Below are 18697 nucleotides of genomic sequence, written 5' to 3' on the forward strand. Positions count from 1 at the left end.
CCAGTCTACTAGATGCATTACATGTAACGCCTGGTTGAAACGTGTCTTTATCGTAAAGTGAACGTGCAGCTCGTCCTGATTGTGAAAGAGTGGAAATTACGAGGTTTTTTTCCTTTTAAAGTCAATGGATCGTGAAAGCAAGACGAGGGAAAAGGAAATGTGTGGTGCTTGTGGTAAGGAGGGCGTAAAATATCGATGTCCATCTTGTCTGAGACGAACTTGCAGGTGAATATGAATAATGGTAGATAAGGTCGCTTAAATCGCTTGAGTTTACTATTATTACTATGATTACTATAGTTTACAGTGTGTCAAAGACCACAAGGAACGGTTTAGCTGTACTGGGATTCGCTGTAAGACCGCATACGTCTCTAAGAGTGATTACAATGAAAATAACTTAATCAGTGGTATGTATCCATTGACGGTATGCTTGCGTCATGTGCTCTTATTAAACTATTAAAACTATCTAAATGGTTATACTGCTATTTTCATAAATATGCAAACTCTGAAGATGCGAGCTGCATGCTGAAAATTTTTTTTTTGCTGCCGCCAGTCAAAAATATGAAAGGTATCGACAGCGTGCAGCTCACAGCTAGTGAGTTAGTATGTTTATAAAATAAAATAAATAAATAAAAATAAATAAATGGGATTTAACAGTGGCATTTCTACAGGGTAGCTATTCATCCACTGTAATTCCAATTGGAATTTAGGAGTTGATTTTTGCGGAGGGAGGAAAGCTGGAGAACCTGGAAAACCCTCGAAGCACAGGAGAGAACCAACAAACAACTCTACTCACATACGACACTGAACTCAGCAGGAACTCAAACCCGGGTTGCATTGGTGAGAGGCGAGCGCTCTCACTGCTATGCCACCCGTGATTCCTTATGAAAATAGCAGTAAAGGAAATTTTAAAGGTGCCGGTTAATCTTAAAAATAAATGAATGATTCTACACAGGCAAAGTGATTATCAGTGAATATTTACCAAGCCACGAGTCTGTAACAGTACCAGTTTATTTAATAGATAGAAATGGATGAAAAAAATGTAATAATATTATTTGATTTGATAGCTAAAAGTATATGAAAACATTCATTATGTCTTTGCATTTTCTTTAGATTATAGACTTCTTGAGGATACCGAAAGAGTAGCATACACAGCACATTCAAGTCAAACCAATAAGACAAGGCACTTCAATCGCAATGTGAGTACTCAAACAAATCTTAATGCATGCTGCAAGGTCGGCTGGTATTAAGAAATAAGAAAAAATATGGAATAGAGTTTTACTTGTGTATTAATTGCTTAGTATCAGTCACATGACTTTTTAGAGTTAACTGGGGCAACTAGTAGCCTGCGTAGCTGCCCAAATTGGGGGGGAGGGGGTAAGGGATGGGGGGAGCTGTGGAGGCCCCGCCCCTTCTCCCCACTGCTATGCAGGCTAGGCAACTAGTGGATATTAAGTCAAAACATATCAAAATAAGTCCTCAAACTATTGTATTTGACTATTTTCTATGACATGAAACCAGAAAACAAGAGATCAAAACAACCTCCAAAATTCTACAAGCCATTACAGTGCAACCACTATAACCAGGGCCACTTAGACAGCAATTACAGATCAAATTGTAGAATAAAAACATACATTCCAATTTTGAGTAGTGGAGCCAATCAGAAAGCAGCAGAAAATGATAGCCTTTTGACATGTTTTTTTTATTTCCATTAAAAAAATGACGATGGCAGACTAGTTGTTTAGGGACTGGTCATTTATTAGAGGGGGGTAGGGGTGGGCTGGTGCATTTTCATTTCCCATGGCATATTTTCTTGTGGCCCTGTTCCTTCAAATGCATAAAGCAGCGAGGCCCCAAGAATGAGAACATAAAACAACATGACCCACCCCCAACTCAGACCCAACCTGGACCTGAGTCTTGAAACACATCGATTTCCTTTGCTATCTTGCATCTTCAAAACTTCTATCAAATGTTTATGTATATTGAATTAAAAATAACAAAAATAAATAAAAAATAAAATTTAGAAAAAAAATGATAAAAATAAATAATGCATGAGGGGGCTGATGAATTGAACTGAATTGCTCATCATAAAATGATGTGAGGTCAATATATAGTAAGTTATAAACCTGGTTAATAACAGTACTTTATATTGACCTCGCATTTATAATGAGGGTTATAACAAAAATAAAGCCTTGTGAATAACCAAGAAAATCGTGTCAATTGAGAAATGAAAGGAAGATACAACACAGCTACCATTTGATTATACATTTTTCATTTTTTTAAGGCTACAAATTTCCTTAAAAAGTCACATGCAAGTGGAGTCATACTGAAACTAATGCCTGTTGGTATGAAGAAGAGAATGCTAAACACTTCATCCTATGACAACAGGTACTATTATCAATCATGCATTTAGTACTTATCTATTGGAAGAGAGGGAAACAGTGTGTTTTGTGGTACTAAGATGGCAATTTAAAAAAAACTTTTAGTTGGGTGAAATCACTTCCGGTTTTGATATTAGTGGGTGGATATCATAATATCGCCACCTCAGAATGGTTGCTGGGATACAGTGACATTCAATTATTATCACATGGCACCCTCTTGGCTGATTAGGCCAGAGAAAAATGGACTTTGATATTTGGTGTATAAAATATGCCATATATATTACACTACGAGGATCTATCAGCAAGTCAACTAATGATTGCTATTCTGCACTAAACTAGAGCTAAAACGATCATGTGGAGAGTAAAGTGGATTTTCCCACAGGCTGATGCAGAATATATTGACAAAAGGTTAGTACGTACTAAACAATCAAAAAGCTACCATATTGAAATGAACCTAACAAGGAATATTTACAACTAGATAAAGAACCGATCACTGGTCGGTGGGTGGATGGATGAATGGATGAGTGGGTGGATGGATGGATGAACAATGACTGACATGTGTATTTTTGACTGATGCACAACATCATCTTTCAGAGTGTCTGAAAAAGAAGTAATTACAGATTTACTGAGGAAGTATCTAGACCCTGACAAAAGTGATCCAGTCATCCAGCAAAGGTATTTGGAAGGGAGGAGATAGACAAAGTGATGACCTGTTGCTTATTTTTGTCAAATGTCAATTTGCATCAAATAATATTCTAAATTTCACCTTCCAGACTCAAGATTTACTTACAGACTGACATTAATAAGATATGTGTCTTATTTAAAAAGGAGTACCAACCAGCCAACCAGGAAAAGTAAGTCTGATGCCAGCCTGCATGGTATTAGGTGATTTCTTCTAATCACTAGTTAACTAATAATTATTTAATTATTAGAAAACATTATATAGCATGGGTGGCGTACTCTGTCACCACCTGTAAGTCCAAAGGTCTGGGTCACTGGTTCAAGCCCTGTGGACAAATGTGAATATTGTGCTTGCTCGATGTGTTGTTCTCCAGTTTCCTTCCTCCGTTAAAATCAACGTGAGTTGAGCATTGTGTGCAAAGAATATTGAATGTAGTGTGTGCATGAAAAAGTATCCCCAATTAGTGCAAAAGCACCAGAACTACTAGATACTTAAATAAAGAGATTTTTAAAAATATTTATAGAATATATTCTTTTTGGATTTTAGATACTACTTGTTGGACACAAGCCAAACTTTACAGCAGAATTTAGCAGGAAAGACAGTTATAGAATTTCCATCATTGCATGTCATATTACCTCAGTTTTCTGACAGCTACCCAAAACATGACACTTTGACACACAGACAAGTACCTGAAATGATTACTCCACAACTGAACATGAATCAAGTGGTATTGGATAATATTATAGATTGCCAATAAATAAATCAAGCACTCTTTAAGTTTTGCATTTTATTGTCAGAGAGTTAATCATCACCACCTGAACAATTTGCAATGTTACAGCTTTAACTTTGCAGTAGTTAAATAAAAACTAAAACTGTAAAACAATCTTGGTTACCAGCTGGAGATGGTAACCCACATTTATATTGTATAATATTATGTATTATTGTGTTATTTAGTATAGCATGCAATCATTGACAGGTCTTGTAAAGGGTTCAGGTGGTGCCTGATGGAGTCCTAGAATACATGGTCATTTTCCACCACCTAGTACAAACAGTGTTGGAGTAATTCATCTGTGTATGTTGTATTTATCGAACAAAAACATCGGTGTTTCTAAAGCTTGAATTGTCTCTGTCGATTAAATAAGATAAGGTGCTATTAAACATGGTACAAGAGGCAAATGATTGTAAAATAAATTCCAATTAGTTGGGGGTACACACAGCTATGCGCACACTTTTTGACACCACATGATACATAATCCAAAAATAATGGCTATTCTAATTTTTATTATATAAAAGTTTATAAAACTTGCTTGCTGTTCTGTATGAAATTTTATTATATAGTTAGGATAGTACACACGCTGATTGGTTGAAAACTGTGCTTTATTAGTGAACGGAGCACAGTGCTGATGCCATCCATGCGCACGAAGTCCTGTGAACATTTTACTTTTTTCATAAATAAATTAAATACTGAAATAAAATGAGTAACTATATGATAAAACGAATAAAGCAGGTTTTCCATGCTTTGTTCAGTAATTAAGCACATAGGAAGTGCCATAAGCACTCAAGAAGTGTGAAAAGCACGAGCCGTATCTCATTATACTTCTTTCATGCTTACATCACTTCCTGCCTGCTTTATTACTGAATGGAACACAGAAAAAAGCTGTTTTATTTGTTCAATAAAGCACTTGCTGATGGGCAGAACATTTCTCCCAACCCTTCTTTTGTGTTTGCCAATCGCTGCATAAGTAATCTTATTCTATTTCTTCGTCATTAGTGCCTTAGATGACTTATAGATGTTTGTCCAGCCAACATCTAAAAATGTAAAACCATTACCTTGCCCCATTCTTTAAAGAATAAATAACTATTAGCTTACTTCATACTATCTTGATGAGCTTTATACTCCATGATGGTGTTTGGGGGTAGGTTAAGAACTCTCTTTAGGGTGTCCCTAGAAACAAGCAGATTGTCATGATATGGTTAATATCTCAACAAGTGATTGCGTGTGACATCACCATTATTATCATTTGTACTCTATCATGGCCCAGACACAATGTGACACTGTTTGCAAATGGGAAATCACACAGCGTGTCCAACTGCAATTGTTGTGGCCTACGTTGACAGAGTAGAAATGAGTTCTACTTTTGCAACTTCCAGTGCAACAGTTTCAAATTCCCCACTGCACAGGGACATGGTGCAATTTTCCTTTTGCATGCAGATTTGTAGGCAGTGTGTTTCCAATCCTTTATGCACAATTCAATTTATCCTTTAACCTTATTCTTGTTGTAGTTGCTTGGTCTGAAGCATTTCTGTTCCAAATAGAGATGATGTCCTCCTTTAGAACACAAAAGGAATATTCATCAGAGAAGACTAGTTAGGTGTGGCTAAGTGCAGTTAGTACACTGCCATCAGACCAAGAGCTTAATACACAAATGTAGTTTTACTTTTAAATATGAAAGAGGGGGGAAAGGCCCGGGGGGGGGGGGGGGGGGGTACTCCGATATATGGACTATACAGGGATGATCCACTGAACAGGGTATGGTTTTTCGAGCTCTTGTCATAAACAGGGTATGCAATTTCACTCAAGTTCCAATTTCTTCCTGAGTTTCCTGTCATATTTCCCTGTCATAAGGGTTTCTACTTTCGTATTGACCGAAACTGGTTTTTATGGTCGTCAAAAAACAATACGCGAGATGACATGATAATTGAAACAGGAACTCAGTGCAATAAATTATATCTTTTGTCATAAACAGGGTACCCCTTTCAGAATGCCAGTGGAACACCCCTACCCAAATTCTGGCAGAGTACCCCCCCCCCCCCCTTCCCCGGGGGAAAGGACACTGACTAAAGAAACGACCACTATTGAAGGGTATTTTTTTGTTGGTTTTCATTTACCAGTATGTTGCCATATCGGAAATGGTCAGTAAATAAGCCAACCACTTTACAAACACTTTATTTTTATGTTACCCAACTTCAAGGCTAAAAAGAATGGCTAATTAATGGCCAGGCATGAAAACTGACCACAATGGACTGATTATCATGTGACCAGACAATGCCACTGGTCAAGAGGATTGGCATAAGGTATTTGGCAGGACGTTATCTGTCGACCAGCCATTATTTTTAGCCATTGCAATGCTTCCTTGTCAAATTGGACTGCAATGCATTACCTGAAATCTGATAGAAATAACAGCACCACAAACTTCAGATCCAACCATAAACTGCTCCCCTAACATAGCAAGCACCTAGGCCACACACAGATAAGATAAGTAGCAGATAAGTAATGACCAAATAGGTTTACCATGTTGCAGTCATGATATGACAAGTAGCAAGCATGCAATAAATGCCATGTCAGTCTTTTACAGTATATGTATATTCATATGCATGCCAACAGGAAAAAATCTGTTAGAAGCCCTCCCGCTTATAAGCCCTCCAACTAGTCCCCTAACACAAATATTCTTCAGTTATGAGCCCATCTGGGAACTGGAATCTCCTGTTTCATTGAAGCAACATGAGAGATTAACCACTGAGAATGTAAGAGAAAGAAATAACCATTTTGTCTTTATTCCAAACTCTTTTTCCTCCTGAGTCCTCTCAGTTACATGTAGTAGCCTTATAACTGGAAGTTTATGGTATTTTTTAAGTATGTATCAGAAAGTTGACAAGGTTAAGACCAGGACAGTTACATACCAAGTTTTCCCAGCACCTTGAAGCTAATCCTTTCCTTAGTCTTACTATCCATTTTCCTCCACCTTTGTTTGCTTCATCCTATAAATTAGCAAAACATCTTACAGATTAAACATCTTGTTTTTTCACTATACATGACAGATATAAAAACTTGTTATCACTAATCACCACTGCAAGTACAACAGCGGAGCAGCTCAACAGGGTTGAATTAAAAAGCATGTGAAGGCACCTCTGGGGCAGCCACTATACAGTTTATGTATGACTCAGAAGTACAGCTCTTACCAGTTTGAATTAGGTAGATTTTTTTAGGTAGAAATAAATACAGGGCAAGAAAAACCCTCAGAGTCTAATTGTTTACATCAGCCCTGGGTTGTTACAATCTTAGCATGTGCCCTGAAGTAAGGACCTTTATAATCATAAGTGGTGTAGTATTGTGTAGTTGTGAGTGAGTATAATACCTCCCAAATGGGCTTGATACCATCTTTAAACAAATGGATATCACAATGTGCCGTTAATTCTCCTGGCATAACCATGTAGCTGTAAAATGCCCAGAACTGTTCAACCTGCAGACATCAATCAAGCATGTAAATCAGATTATGACATGTACATGTTTTTAAGATCAATTTTATTCTAGACATTTTGGTTCTTCCTTGTACTCAGTTGTTGCTTTGTTATTTCAGGGCTTAAAATAACAGAACATTCATCATACAAAGACAAAACACAAGAGACCATTTGTGTCTTTTGTTTAATGAATGTTCTGGTTGAGTGATAGCAACTATTAGTCACTAACTACTAAGCTTTATTTTCATTTTTATGTATATTTTTAATTCATTTTATTTCATGGTTTTACTGCATGCCCTCTATTGAAAAGCTACACAAATAAGAAAAAAATACTCACAGATGCAAATTTTCCCACAATCTTGATGTTGTTTTCATAATTACTGGGAGACTGGATTTTACCAGGCGGTCGTCTTGAAAACCAAAACACATAAGGACATTGTAGAGGATTTTCTCCTGGATTTGGTTTTACTTCTTTAGCTTCAAGCTATAACACACACATTCATAAGATGTTAGTACACATATATTGTTCAGTGAATCAAGGGTGGTGTTTACCTCGTACCTGTAGTACATTTCACTCTTAACTCTGGGGTCGAGTTCAATTCCTGGACTTCGCAGCATATGAATAAAGTTTGCTAGGCCTCCCTTCATTTGTGGGTTTTTTTTCAGGGTTCTCCAGTTTACCTCCCTCTGCAAAACCTAACAAGCTAAATTTCAATTCCATCTGACCAATCTGTGAGTTAGCAGTGCCATAAAATTCATCAGCCCAGACTTCAGTCTTGGATCAGATCTGAGAGTTAGCAGTGTCCTAATTTAAATCAGCCCAGAGATTGTTTCAGGGTATTGATAAAATTTGAAATATGGGAAGGCATCTTCTTTTTACCTCTGCTTGATATTTTTTCCATTCCTCTTCATCTGCTGTGTCTGCATCAAATGTTTTTGTTCCATTTTCCTAAAGATAACAAAGTGTAATTGACACACAACATTTCAGAATGAATTTCCAAAAATGATTTGGCTCTTTCAAGAATGAGAATACTGGTGATAATAGGTCTCATAAAAGTGAGAATTAGTGCAAAGTAGTGCAAGTTATAATGCCTTGTTATTAAATAATATACAATGTCCTTTTTTTCATAAGAGATTCAGGGCCGTAACCAGGGGGTTGCACAGGGTGCACGTGCACTCCCCCTTAAAAGCTTAAGGTCCGCTCATCCATCTCCTTTTTTTTTTTACTTTTTTTTTTTTTTTTGGTTCTGCTATCTTTTGGTTACCTTTTTTTTTTCTCTTTGGTTCTGCAAATTATTGCCTGTGCACCTACCTGCAAGATCCCTAGTTACGCCACTGAGTAATAAAAAAAGCGATCAATGGTCCGATTTTATTCGATGTGCACCCTCCCTGTAAAAGTTCTGGTTACGGCCCTGCGATTTTGATTCAAGTAAGAGATTTATCAAACAAGCAAGTCAAAAGACAACTCACTTGTATGTACAGATGCAAAAAAGGATTTTTACTTAGAAATAAAATATGCTTTGAACAGTAATTGGTAAAATTATTAATGAAGTGTGCCAGCTCTTAATGCTTTTTAAGGGCATGAACAAAGCTGGGGTTTTATTATTATCATTATCTTCATCATCATTCTCATAATTATCATTATTATAAAGAAAACATTTTTTTCGTAGTTTTCAATGTTGGTTTTTTTGTTCAAATATTTCACAGTTCTCGTCCAATCACAGCAAGCATATCAAGTTGATTGTAATAAAAGCGGTTACTAAATAACAATAAATTAAATCTAAATTTATTAAGTCATATACAGAGCAGGCCAGGGTGAAATAGATGTAAGGTCGCGGTAATAATGATGCAAAGATGAGAATATGTGGACCACGTAGCACTTATGAAATAAATGAAGATAATTACATAATTACTGCGACCTAACATCTATTTCACCCCGGCCTGCTCTCAGTCTGACTTCTAGCTCAGCTGGTAGAGCATCGGTAGTTCATTACCGAAGGTCGTGGGTTCACTTCCCAGCGAAGTCGGAAATTAAGTTTTCCGAATTTAATTCCAAGGGTCTTTCGCCCGGAATAACCTCATTCCCAAGCACTATAACTTATCTACATTTCTATATCTTCATGTATTTCATAAGTGCTACGCGGTCCACATATTCTCATTTTTAAGTCATATACAGATGTTTCAAAATGGTTTTGCTACATGTCATTGATTACCAAGATTGAAATGTATCATCTTCATCAGTAAATAAAGTCATTGCAAAAGAAAATATGCTGTAAAAACGTGCAGACAAAGTGTGGGACAATTCTATAATGTTGTGACCTTTTGCTGATTTAAGTCACTCATATTTACCCATAGTCAAGAGAGCATTAATAAGAGAGGGAAACATTTTAATATGGGGTGCGCCATGTGTATTTCTGGTAGGGCTATTTTTAGAAATTGGATGCAGCTTAAATTTTGCCTTGCCCTACTCCTGTGTGTCAACTAGCGTGCTTATTCTCTTTCCTTGTACGTTTTTAGTGATCAAAACAACAAATGGAAAGATTACGGGAGTAGGGTAAGGTGCAATTTAAACTACATCCCATGTTTCTAAAAATAGCCCAACCAGGAATTCACATTGTGCTCGCGATATTAAGAAGTTTCCTATCTTATTTATGCTCTCTTGCCATAGTGCATTTAAGGCTTGGTATGCAACTTCCACCAAAACCTTCACCTATTTTGGAATAGCTGTATCAAGTCATGCCCCCATACACAAGCAAGGATGTGAAGTAAGCCCCAATTGTGCCCACTTTTTTGTGCAACACTTCCAACAACTCCTGCCTTTGAAGGTTGCAAATTTTCCTATCTTTCATCTCGACATTTACTACCTAGTTTCCCTACACAATTTAAGTTTAAAAAAGCTTTATATATGTAATTTGTGCGCCATTCAGCTGTGTTATGTTTTCCGTATAGTACTGTAGCACGTACTATAACACGATACACAGCAGCCCAATAGATTAACAATAATCCACCAACCTTTTTTGAATTATCTCCATCTTCATCTTCCTTGTCGTCTGTACTGTCATCGTTATTGGAATCATCTAGTTTGAGGCTATGAACCACAAAACATCACATCGATTAAACAACAACTCACGCCAACATGGCCGACAACAACACGTTAACAACCAATACTCACGCATCAAATTTGTTCATTTTTGATATAAATATTTCCAAAAAATATCCTTATATAAAATATTTGCTTCTATTTATAAAATAATTCTATTATATACAATATTTTGACAATAAATGACTGTGTTTTGAACATCAAATCTTCAATTTTGACTCGTTCTTCGTGTTTTTCTCAATCTGAACACTGCGCATAATCATCAGCCCTATCCCGCTGACTAAAACTGCGGGCTATAAAACAACACACGTACTCTGGGGGAGTGGGGAAAGGAATGGTTTTCAATTAATCAACAATTCCTTAATAATTGGTTTAAAATTCTCTTTTTTAACTCTATATATTTTTTAAAATGTAGGCATCTTTTTAAAGATTATTGAAAAGCTTAGGACATTTAATAATATGCATATCATGTAGCGCAACAAATTACTCACCCTGTCCCTCCAGGGTTATGGTTGTGGTGTTGATCTCTTGTTGCCGGCATGGAAGGCGCGTGACTTCTATTTGGTTCATTTGACAGAAGGTAGTTCTGCACAATATCCTAGAATTATATTCCCTGTTTTAAGCCATCAAATCCAATCCTTCCTGGATTACTTCGAGAAAAACCTTTATGAGAAGACTTGATGAATTCTGGGTTGATGAAGTGGAAACGTTTTGCAATTGTTTCGGTTTGATTTGTTGTCGCACTAGAACTTTTGTCTCATAATGACACCGGTCTGTAAAGGGTTTCTGGTTTTCCTTGCTGTAGGACAACTGATTATGCTGGTCCGATCGTCCCGATTCATTCATGGTCGTCCTAAAGGAGGTTTACTACCGTCACCTCGATTGCCAGATGGACATAAAATACCAGAAGAAAACTGGTTTACTCAAAAACTCGATCATTTTGACGACTCAAACAGGAAAACCTGGCAACAGAGGTTCTTTTTTAACGACACCTTTCGTCAAAAGGAAGACAGTCCTGTCTTTTTGATGATAGGAGGCGAAGGCACTGCTAATCCTGTGTGGGTTGTCACCGGTAATATGATGAACTATGCACAAGAGTTTGGAGCGATAGCTTTCTTACTAGAGCACAGGTTTTATGGGAAGAGTCACCCAACAAGGTAAGTACTGATGTCATGCACATTCAATTCATAAAGTATATATTACATAATATTAGAATAATATATGTATTTTATGGCAACTTCTAAGGCAACAAGTCATATATGTTCCCCATTTATTAATTTACTGTTTTGGAGTGAATTTGTGGGGGAAAATTTAAGTAAAATTTGTACCCCCATACAATATTTTTCAATAAAAAACGTACCCCCCCCCCTCCCCCCTCTTCATCGTCATTTCGTTTACTATTTTTCTTAAGAAGTTTACTCCTCCCCTTTTTTATTTCTCTAAAACAAAGATTACCCCCCTCAAATAACAGTCGACTCTCTTTGAACAACCACACTCGTAAGCGACCATCTCCTGTAAGCGACCATTTTTTGAAATTCCCATTTTGTTTCCCATATAAACTCTGTAAAAACTCTCTCATAAGTGACCACTCTCGTAAGTGAGTGCGACCACCTTTGGGGTTAAAATTTTGGAATTTTTTATTGCTTTTCCTCTTTGGTAAGCGACCACCCAAGAGCCAGTAATGATGACAGATCCTTTAACAATAAACATGTGTTGCATTTATTTGCAGTATAAAGATTGCATGAATTAATAAACTGTCATACATTTCCGGTTACTTGAGATTTTAAAGTGTTTAACTAAGCAAACACAATGTGCTATACTTGTATACATGTAACTGTACTTTATAAAAATATCCTACTGAATATCCATCAATTTTGAGATGTCATAATTAAGTTTTTGTAAATGTTTCTGAAGCCAAGGCATCAATGTTTTATTATCTCCATAAAAGATATATTTACAGGGAATCTCCATATTGACGATTACAGTACTGTAAACATATAGCACATTCAAAGTTTTGATTAAAACAGTTTAACATTAAATACAGCAGTTTTAACACGTGAGTTAGAAATGTGTTAACTCCTGTGTTAACTCTCTCTGTGGTCGCTTACGTGAGAGTCAACTGTACGTTTTTTCAAAAGTCTACCCCCATCTAAAATCCCCCCCCCCCCCCCCCACAACATGATAAAGTCCCTTATCACTACTTGATTTGAAGTGAACCACTTGGATTTGTTAGAGTCATGAGGAGATTTGCTGACAACTAGAATGCCTTGATGAGCTCCATAACCCACCTTAATATTAATAATTTGTAGTGAGGTACAGTATGAATATTTTCCTCCTTACAAATTCAACGTTTAAAGGTAATATCTCGATGCCTGATAGATTAAATTTTCATTTACTAATCTTATTATTTGATGATTCATACTCAGTGATCTTAGTGACGATAGCTTGAAGTACCTGAACAGTGAACAAGCCTTGGCAGATTTGGCAGCATTCAGACAAGCCATGGCTGAGAAATTTAACCTTACCAAGAGCAGATGGATTTCGTTTGGAGGATCTTATCCTGGTTCATTATCAGCCTGGTTTAGGCTCAAATACCCACACTTGGTTGATGGTAAGTGTGCTCTGCTTTAAACTATCACTCAGACGTCCTAACGACACCTGTTGATCAGTAAATAAAGAAGAATTAATAATGATATATATCATGGCATTGATATTAGGTGCAGTTGCATCAAGTGCTCCAGTGAAGGCACAGCTACACTTCCCAGAGTACCTAGAGGTTGTAGCAGCATCTTTGAATACTACAGGGCCAGAGTGCAATAAAAACATTCAAAATGCAACACAACAGATTGATAGACTTGTGCAGACCTCTGGAGGCATTAAAGAACTTACACAGACATTCAGGTACTATGTTGTTATATTAGTGAGCCCATGTAATATACTGCATAAAATGCAGAAATAGACTGTACCTTCACCCACACTCTTTCCCCCTTGAGCTCTTTGACCTCCACCTCAACATTTTCAGCAAAAAGACCAACATATCGTATAACTGTAGTGCTTCTTTACTACTTTCTTTGCAGGCTGTGTGAGCCTCTAAACAACAGCAATGTTAATGACATTAGTATATTTTCATCAGCACTAGCAGGGAATTTCTTTGGTGTAGTGCAGTATAACAAAGATAACAGAGCATTTGAGGTACATAGTTTTCATTTTTTTAGGGAATACTGTATTAAATTAAGACTTGTTCATCATCAGAGAATTAAGTCAATCCCTTAAAGGATGTCAAAAGTGGGACTTAAACCCACAACATAAAAAAAAACACATCTTTATACACAAACTAGACTTGTTAATATTGAAATGTTGGTATATCAAAACTCATACAGGGAGTGCCAGGGACTAACATCACCATAGACACCATTTGTTCCATTATGGACAATGATAAGTTGGGTGATCCATTGAATCGGTATGCTAAGGTCAACTCTTTGATGTTGGACACATATGATGAGAAATGCCTTGACACTAGATGTGATAACAGCGTAGCTTCAATGAAAAATGTCTCTTGGGCTGGAAGTGCTGCAGAAGGAGGTGAGTATATTCCTTTTCTTTATTCATTAAAACTATTTGGCTTGTTTAAAGTGCTACTACGACAAAAATTGCTCAAACTTGGATTCAGCTGAAACTTCCTAAAAATACTCTTTAAAGGTCCAATAATCACTCTATGAAGTGTTTTCTCGATATTCAGTACGAAAGTATGATATTTTTACGATTATTTTTTGGAATCTGTGACGTCATACACTCAACATCAAACATTGCTACATATATTTCTTTGTATATAAATCCTTAATTTATTTTGAAGCCCAAAGGGTGGCTAATGTGCTTATTTCACATTACTTGTGACTATAATTTATATTTTGGGGTGTTTGGGTATTTCTTGTAATGTAATGTATGAAATGTATGGAACGATGTTCGATGTTGAGTGTATGACGTCACAGACTCCAAAAAATAATCGTAAAAATATCATACCTTCGTCCTGAATATCGAGAAAACACTTCATACAGTGATTATTGGACCTTTAAAGAGTATTCTTAGGAAGTTTCAGCTGAATCCAAGTTTGAGCGATTTTCGTTGTAGTAGCCCTTTAACAAGCCAGGTAGCACTTTATAGCTATTGGCTAACTACAAACTCGTGGCCCTTCGTCTATGACCATATAGAAGTTACATTTTTTTGGAGGATGGAAAACCAGTGAATGTCAAGAACGAAGAGGCAACTCCGCTTTTATGACAGTTTGAATTGTTAGAGGAGTAAACCCACAACCATTTGTAATGTGAGCGAGGCATCTAGTGCATTAACAGAGCACACCATCCATGCATGTTTCTCTTCAACCTTTAGTATAGACTTATTTTCGTTCAAGAGCAACAACCTACTTCAATGTTATTTCTCTTTTTTTTTTTAATGATCAATATATACATATTATTTAACATAACCAAAATACACTAAGCACTAAAGAATCTAGAATGACAAATGTGTTTAGCTATGCTAAGTGCAATTCTTATGCTTCTTTCATGCTTAGCAGCCTCCTAGATGCATCCATAACTCGTTGGATGCACTTTAATTGTGAACCTTTTCTTCATTTGTAGCTTAGAGATACAATGTTATGGTTGTTTTTAGGCAGACAGTGGTTTTATCAGACTTGTACAGAGTTTGGATTTTATCAGACAACTGATACCAAAGAGCAGCCATTTGGCAGTCACTTCCCACTGAGGTATGCAAATGTGATACATAAGTCTGTCTACCATGTTTATCTGTTCTCATTGCATACAACAGGTTAATAGGCAATGGACTGTTGTCAATCAAATTGTTTCCCAGTACCTATGTACCCTCATGATTGTTTGATTGATGGTATGTTTATTGTTGTTAGAGTTAATTGTCTTGATTGTCAAATATTAAAAATAATGGTGACACCTCGCTCCCAAATTGTCTTCATAAATACAAACATTTGGTTATATTTTTTTTAACTTGAGTTGCTGAATGTTTAAGGGTTTCTTTCAATCTATATTTAACTTTCAGGTACTATGTCCAACAATGTGAAGATGTGTTTGGTAAATCCTTCAACAAGCCAAATATCCAGAGTGGCGTGAAACAAACTAATACCAATTATGGTGGGCAAGGGATTGCTGGCAGCAAGGTACTGTACTCTCATCAAACACTCATTTCCATATCTGAGTAAAAATGTATATTCATGTCTTTTAATTATATGTAGATTGTTTTCCCAAATGGCTCCATTGATCCATGGCATGCACTCGGCATTACCAAAGATGTCTCTGCAACAGAGCAGGCAATCTTCATTGAAGGTGTGATATACTGTGTGATATTCTGAGTGATGTACGGTGTCATATACTACAGTATGTGATATACTGTGTGATATACTGTGTGATATACTATGTGATATACTGTGTCATATACTACAGTATGTGATATACTGTGTGATATACTGTGTGATATACTGTGTAATATACTATGTGATATACTGTGTGATATACTATGTGATATACTGTGTGATATACTGTGTGATATACTATGTGATATACTGTGTGATATACTGTGTGATATACTGTGTGATATACTGTGTGATATACTGTGTGATATACTGTGTGATATACTATGTGATATACTGTGTGATATACTGTGTGATATACTGCTTCATATACTACAGTGTGAGCGCCTTTGATTATATCCACATTTATAAAATGATTCAGATAGTATGCGTGCTGTGATTGGCCAAGAGCCGTGTTTGCATTTCCCTGTGCAAACACAATTGTAACGCGTGTCATGGGAAAATTTGAGTTTTGTTTGGAAGTTTGTACTTGTACACAAATAGTCATAACTCCAGTAAAATTAGTAGAATATGGCTAATTTTCCAAGCTTAGACTTTGACTTTCCTGAGGAAGTATCTGAAATAGTAGAACCACCAGAAGAGCCTTCAACAAAAAAGAAAAAATCCAGATTTGCCAGCCTGAACTCGGAGAATTTCGAGGAACTCTTTCAACAACACCGACGGAAATCAAGCTTGAATTTAGCGAGTTCTAGCTCTCAAAATAGTGTTTTCTTTTCGGTCTAGAATGACTAAAGCCATTGGTTAAGCTTTGGAATTATTATTTTATCAAGATTTGCTTGTAAAAGCCTCTTTCTCAAGGGAGAAAGGCACTAAAGTTTGGCTTCTTCTCGCTTTGAAATAAGAAATTTTCAACTTGAATTTCATGCTTGGAGGTGTGTATCAAACTCGCAATTTGATTGGTTAAGGGTCTTCTTTCGCACAATCCGATTGGTTATTGCAAATGCACAAGTATGTAAGGAGAATTTGTATTCAAAACTTTGAACTAAATTCTTTTGTTTTATTTGATCTTTTTTCGTTATTTTTGTTTTTGAAGAAAATAATTTTATAAAACAAATAAAATACATTTACTGTGCACAGACTAATGCAAACCTTGATGTGGTTGGGAGAATTCTCGAGCAGGTGCAAACACTCACCTATGGCTCGTGTTTGCACTGATCTGCTCTCGAATTCTCCCAACCACATCTCGGTTTGCATTAGCTTGTGCATACACAGTAAATGTATTTTACTTGTTAAATAAAAGGGCGGTATATAAATCATAACTATTTCATAAATAATATTAATAGTCTGAACAGGCACATGGGTGCTGCTAGAAAACCCATACATTTGCCTAAAAATAACCTTGTGTCATGCAGCTTATTAATTATGGAAACATTCAGACTGAAATCTTCTGATTGCTTATCACTATCAAATGACTCCATAACCAATACTCCCTCATGTAATCACTTGTTAGGTACTGCACACTGTGCCAATATGTACCCTGACAGCCCTGAAGACCTTCCACAGTTGAAGCAAGCAAGAGAGCAGATCAAGAAACATATTGTATTATGGCTGAGTTGATGATAAACAATTTAGATATATGCTTTGTAATATACGTGCACCCATGGCAACAGGGTGTTGCCATGACAGTGTCATTAACGTTCTTTTTGCACCTTTATTTTTGATATACTGTTAATTCAATATTAAGCTCCCCAGGGGCTTATGTATTTCTAGGCACTTTTACGAGGGGAGCCCTGGAGGCCAGGCTTATTAGAGAGGCGGGGGCTTAATAGACAGAGGGGCTTAATAGACGGTGGGCTTAATAGATATTGAGCTTAATAGATAGGGGGCTTAATAGATAGGGGCTTAATTGACAGGGGGCTTAATAGATAGGGGGCTTAATAGATAAGGGGCTTAATAGATAGGGGGCTTAATAGATAGGGGCTTAATAGATAGGGGGCTTAATAGATTGGGGGCTTAATAGATTGGGGGCTTAATAGATAGGGGACTTAATAGATAGGGGGCTTAATAGATTGGGGGCGTAATTGACAGGGGGCTTAATGGGGAGGAAGGAACTTGAGGATTTAGCAAAATGCAGTATATGTACGCTATAAGGATATGTAATATAGATATGACTTTCTTTAAACGTGGTAAACTCAGTATTCACTACTTTTTAAGTGTGATTGATTTAGGCCCCGTCCACACGTATCCGGAAATTTTTGTATTCGCAAATTTTTTTTACGGAAACGGGTTGCGTCCACACGTGTCCGCAAATTTTTGTGTCCGTATCCGCGAATTTTACGAAAACGGATACTTGTGGACGGTGAAAACGATTCGAATACGCTGCGTGTTGACGCGAACATTTTCGTATCCGCGAAAAATGATTTGCGGATACAAACATTTCCGGATACGTGTGGACGGGGCCTTAAACTTCCAAGACTTTAATAAATCATGGTACTTAAATTGTTGTACATGCACTGTTATATTTCTTTAGTTGAGATCAAGAATGACATTAAATTATAGGAAGAGTAATTTCACAATTTCGGAGGTTGCTTATTTTGCGACACTTTTATTTGACTTTGACACTTTGATGTGCATTTCGACATAATTAATATTCCAAGTCAATTAAATTTCGCTATTTCATTGAATAAACCATTCATAATTTGTTTACAAATTCACGTTTCCCAAACAAAATGAATTTATTGCCTAAGGGACCGGTCATTATTTATAGGGAGGGGGAGGGGGGAGGGGGCTGGTGCAAATAGGGAGTGGGTCAAAACTGCAGAGAGAAAAGGGGGGGGGGGGGGGGGTCATATCAATTTATGCAAGGACTCACCAAGATATCAGCAGGGCCTAGCCACGATCCTGGATAAAATGTCACAATTCTCCCTCAAAACGATGGGGATCACATTTCTGTGGGTTTGAATTTC

General features: G+C 36.8%; 3 protein-coding genes across 4 annotated transcripts; 2 read left to right on the forward strand and 1 right to left on the reverse strand.

Annotated features, from left to right (window-relative positions):
- The first annotated feature begins 28 nt into the window (after positions 1–28).
- Positions 29–4934, forward strand: LOC116303023 (box C/D snoRNA protein 1). Its single transcript, XM_031712462.2, has 8 exons — positions 29–225; positions 298–404; positions 1111–1196; positions 2282–2385; positions 2718–2786; positions 2973–3053; positions 3152–3232; positions 3607–4934. Exons 1-8 carry the CDS (start codon positions 125–127, stop codon positions 3815–3817), a joined length of 840 nt encoding a protein of 279 aa, XP_031568322.2. The 5' UTR covers positions 29–124; the 3' UTR covers positions 3818–4934.
- On the reverse strand, positions 3833–11020 carry LOC116303024 (eukaryotic translation initiation factor 4E type 2). Of its 2 annotated transcripts, none has more exons than XM_031712463.2 (10): positions 10891–11020; positions 10312–10387; positions 8180–8248; positions 7637–7783; positions 7197–7301; positions 6742–6819; positions 6222–6296; positions 5328–5389; positions 4931–5005; positions 3833–4186 (listed from the first exon to the last, which is right to left on the reverse strand). In XM_031712463.2, exons 1-10 carry the CDS (start codon positions 10938–10940, stop codon positions 4144–4146), a joined length of 780 nt encoding a protein of 259 aa, XP_031568323.1. In that variant the 5' UTR covers positions 10941–11020; the 3' UTR covers positions 3833–4143. The 2 variants fall into 2 exon arrangements, with proteins under 2 accessions (XP_031568323.1, XP_031568324.1); XM_031712464.2 differs by lacking the exon at positions 10891–11020 and adding an exon at positions 10472–10650.
- A 141-nt stretch (positions 11021–11161) lies between these two features.
- Positions 11162–17663, forward strand: LOC116303022 (putative serine protease K12H4.7). Its single transcript, XM_031712461.2, has 9 exons — positions 11162–11556; positions 12826–13010; positions 13117–13300; positions 13477–13591; positions 13780–13981; positions 15065–15158; positions 15464–15581; positions 15657–15747; positions 17242–17663. Exons 1-9 carry the CDS (start codon positions 11162–11164, stop codon positions 17346–17348), a joined length of 1491 nt encoding a protein of 496 aa, XP_031568321.2. The 3' UTR covers positions 17349–17663.
- Positions 17664–18697: the final 1034 nt, after the last annotated feature.

This window comes from Actinia tenebrosa, unplaced genomic scaffold, assembly GCF_029948245.1.
Source record: "Actinia tenebrosa isolate PJP-AT-01 unplaced genomic scaffold, QUT_ActTen_1.0 PGA_scaffold0__85_contigs__length_37466705, whole genome shotgun sequence".
In the NCBI taxonomy this organism is placed as follows: Eukaryota; Metazoa; Cnidaria; class Anthozoa; order Actiniaria; family Actiniidae; genus Actinia; species Actinia tenebrosa.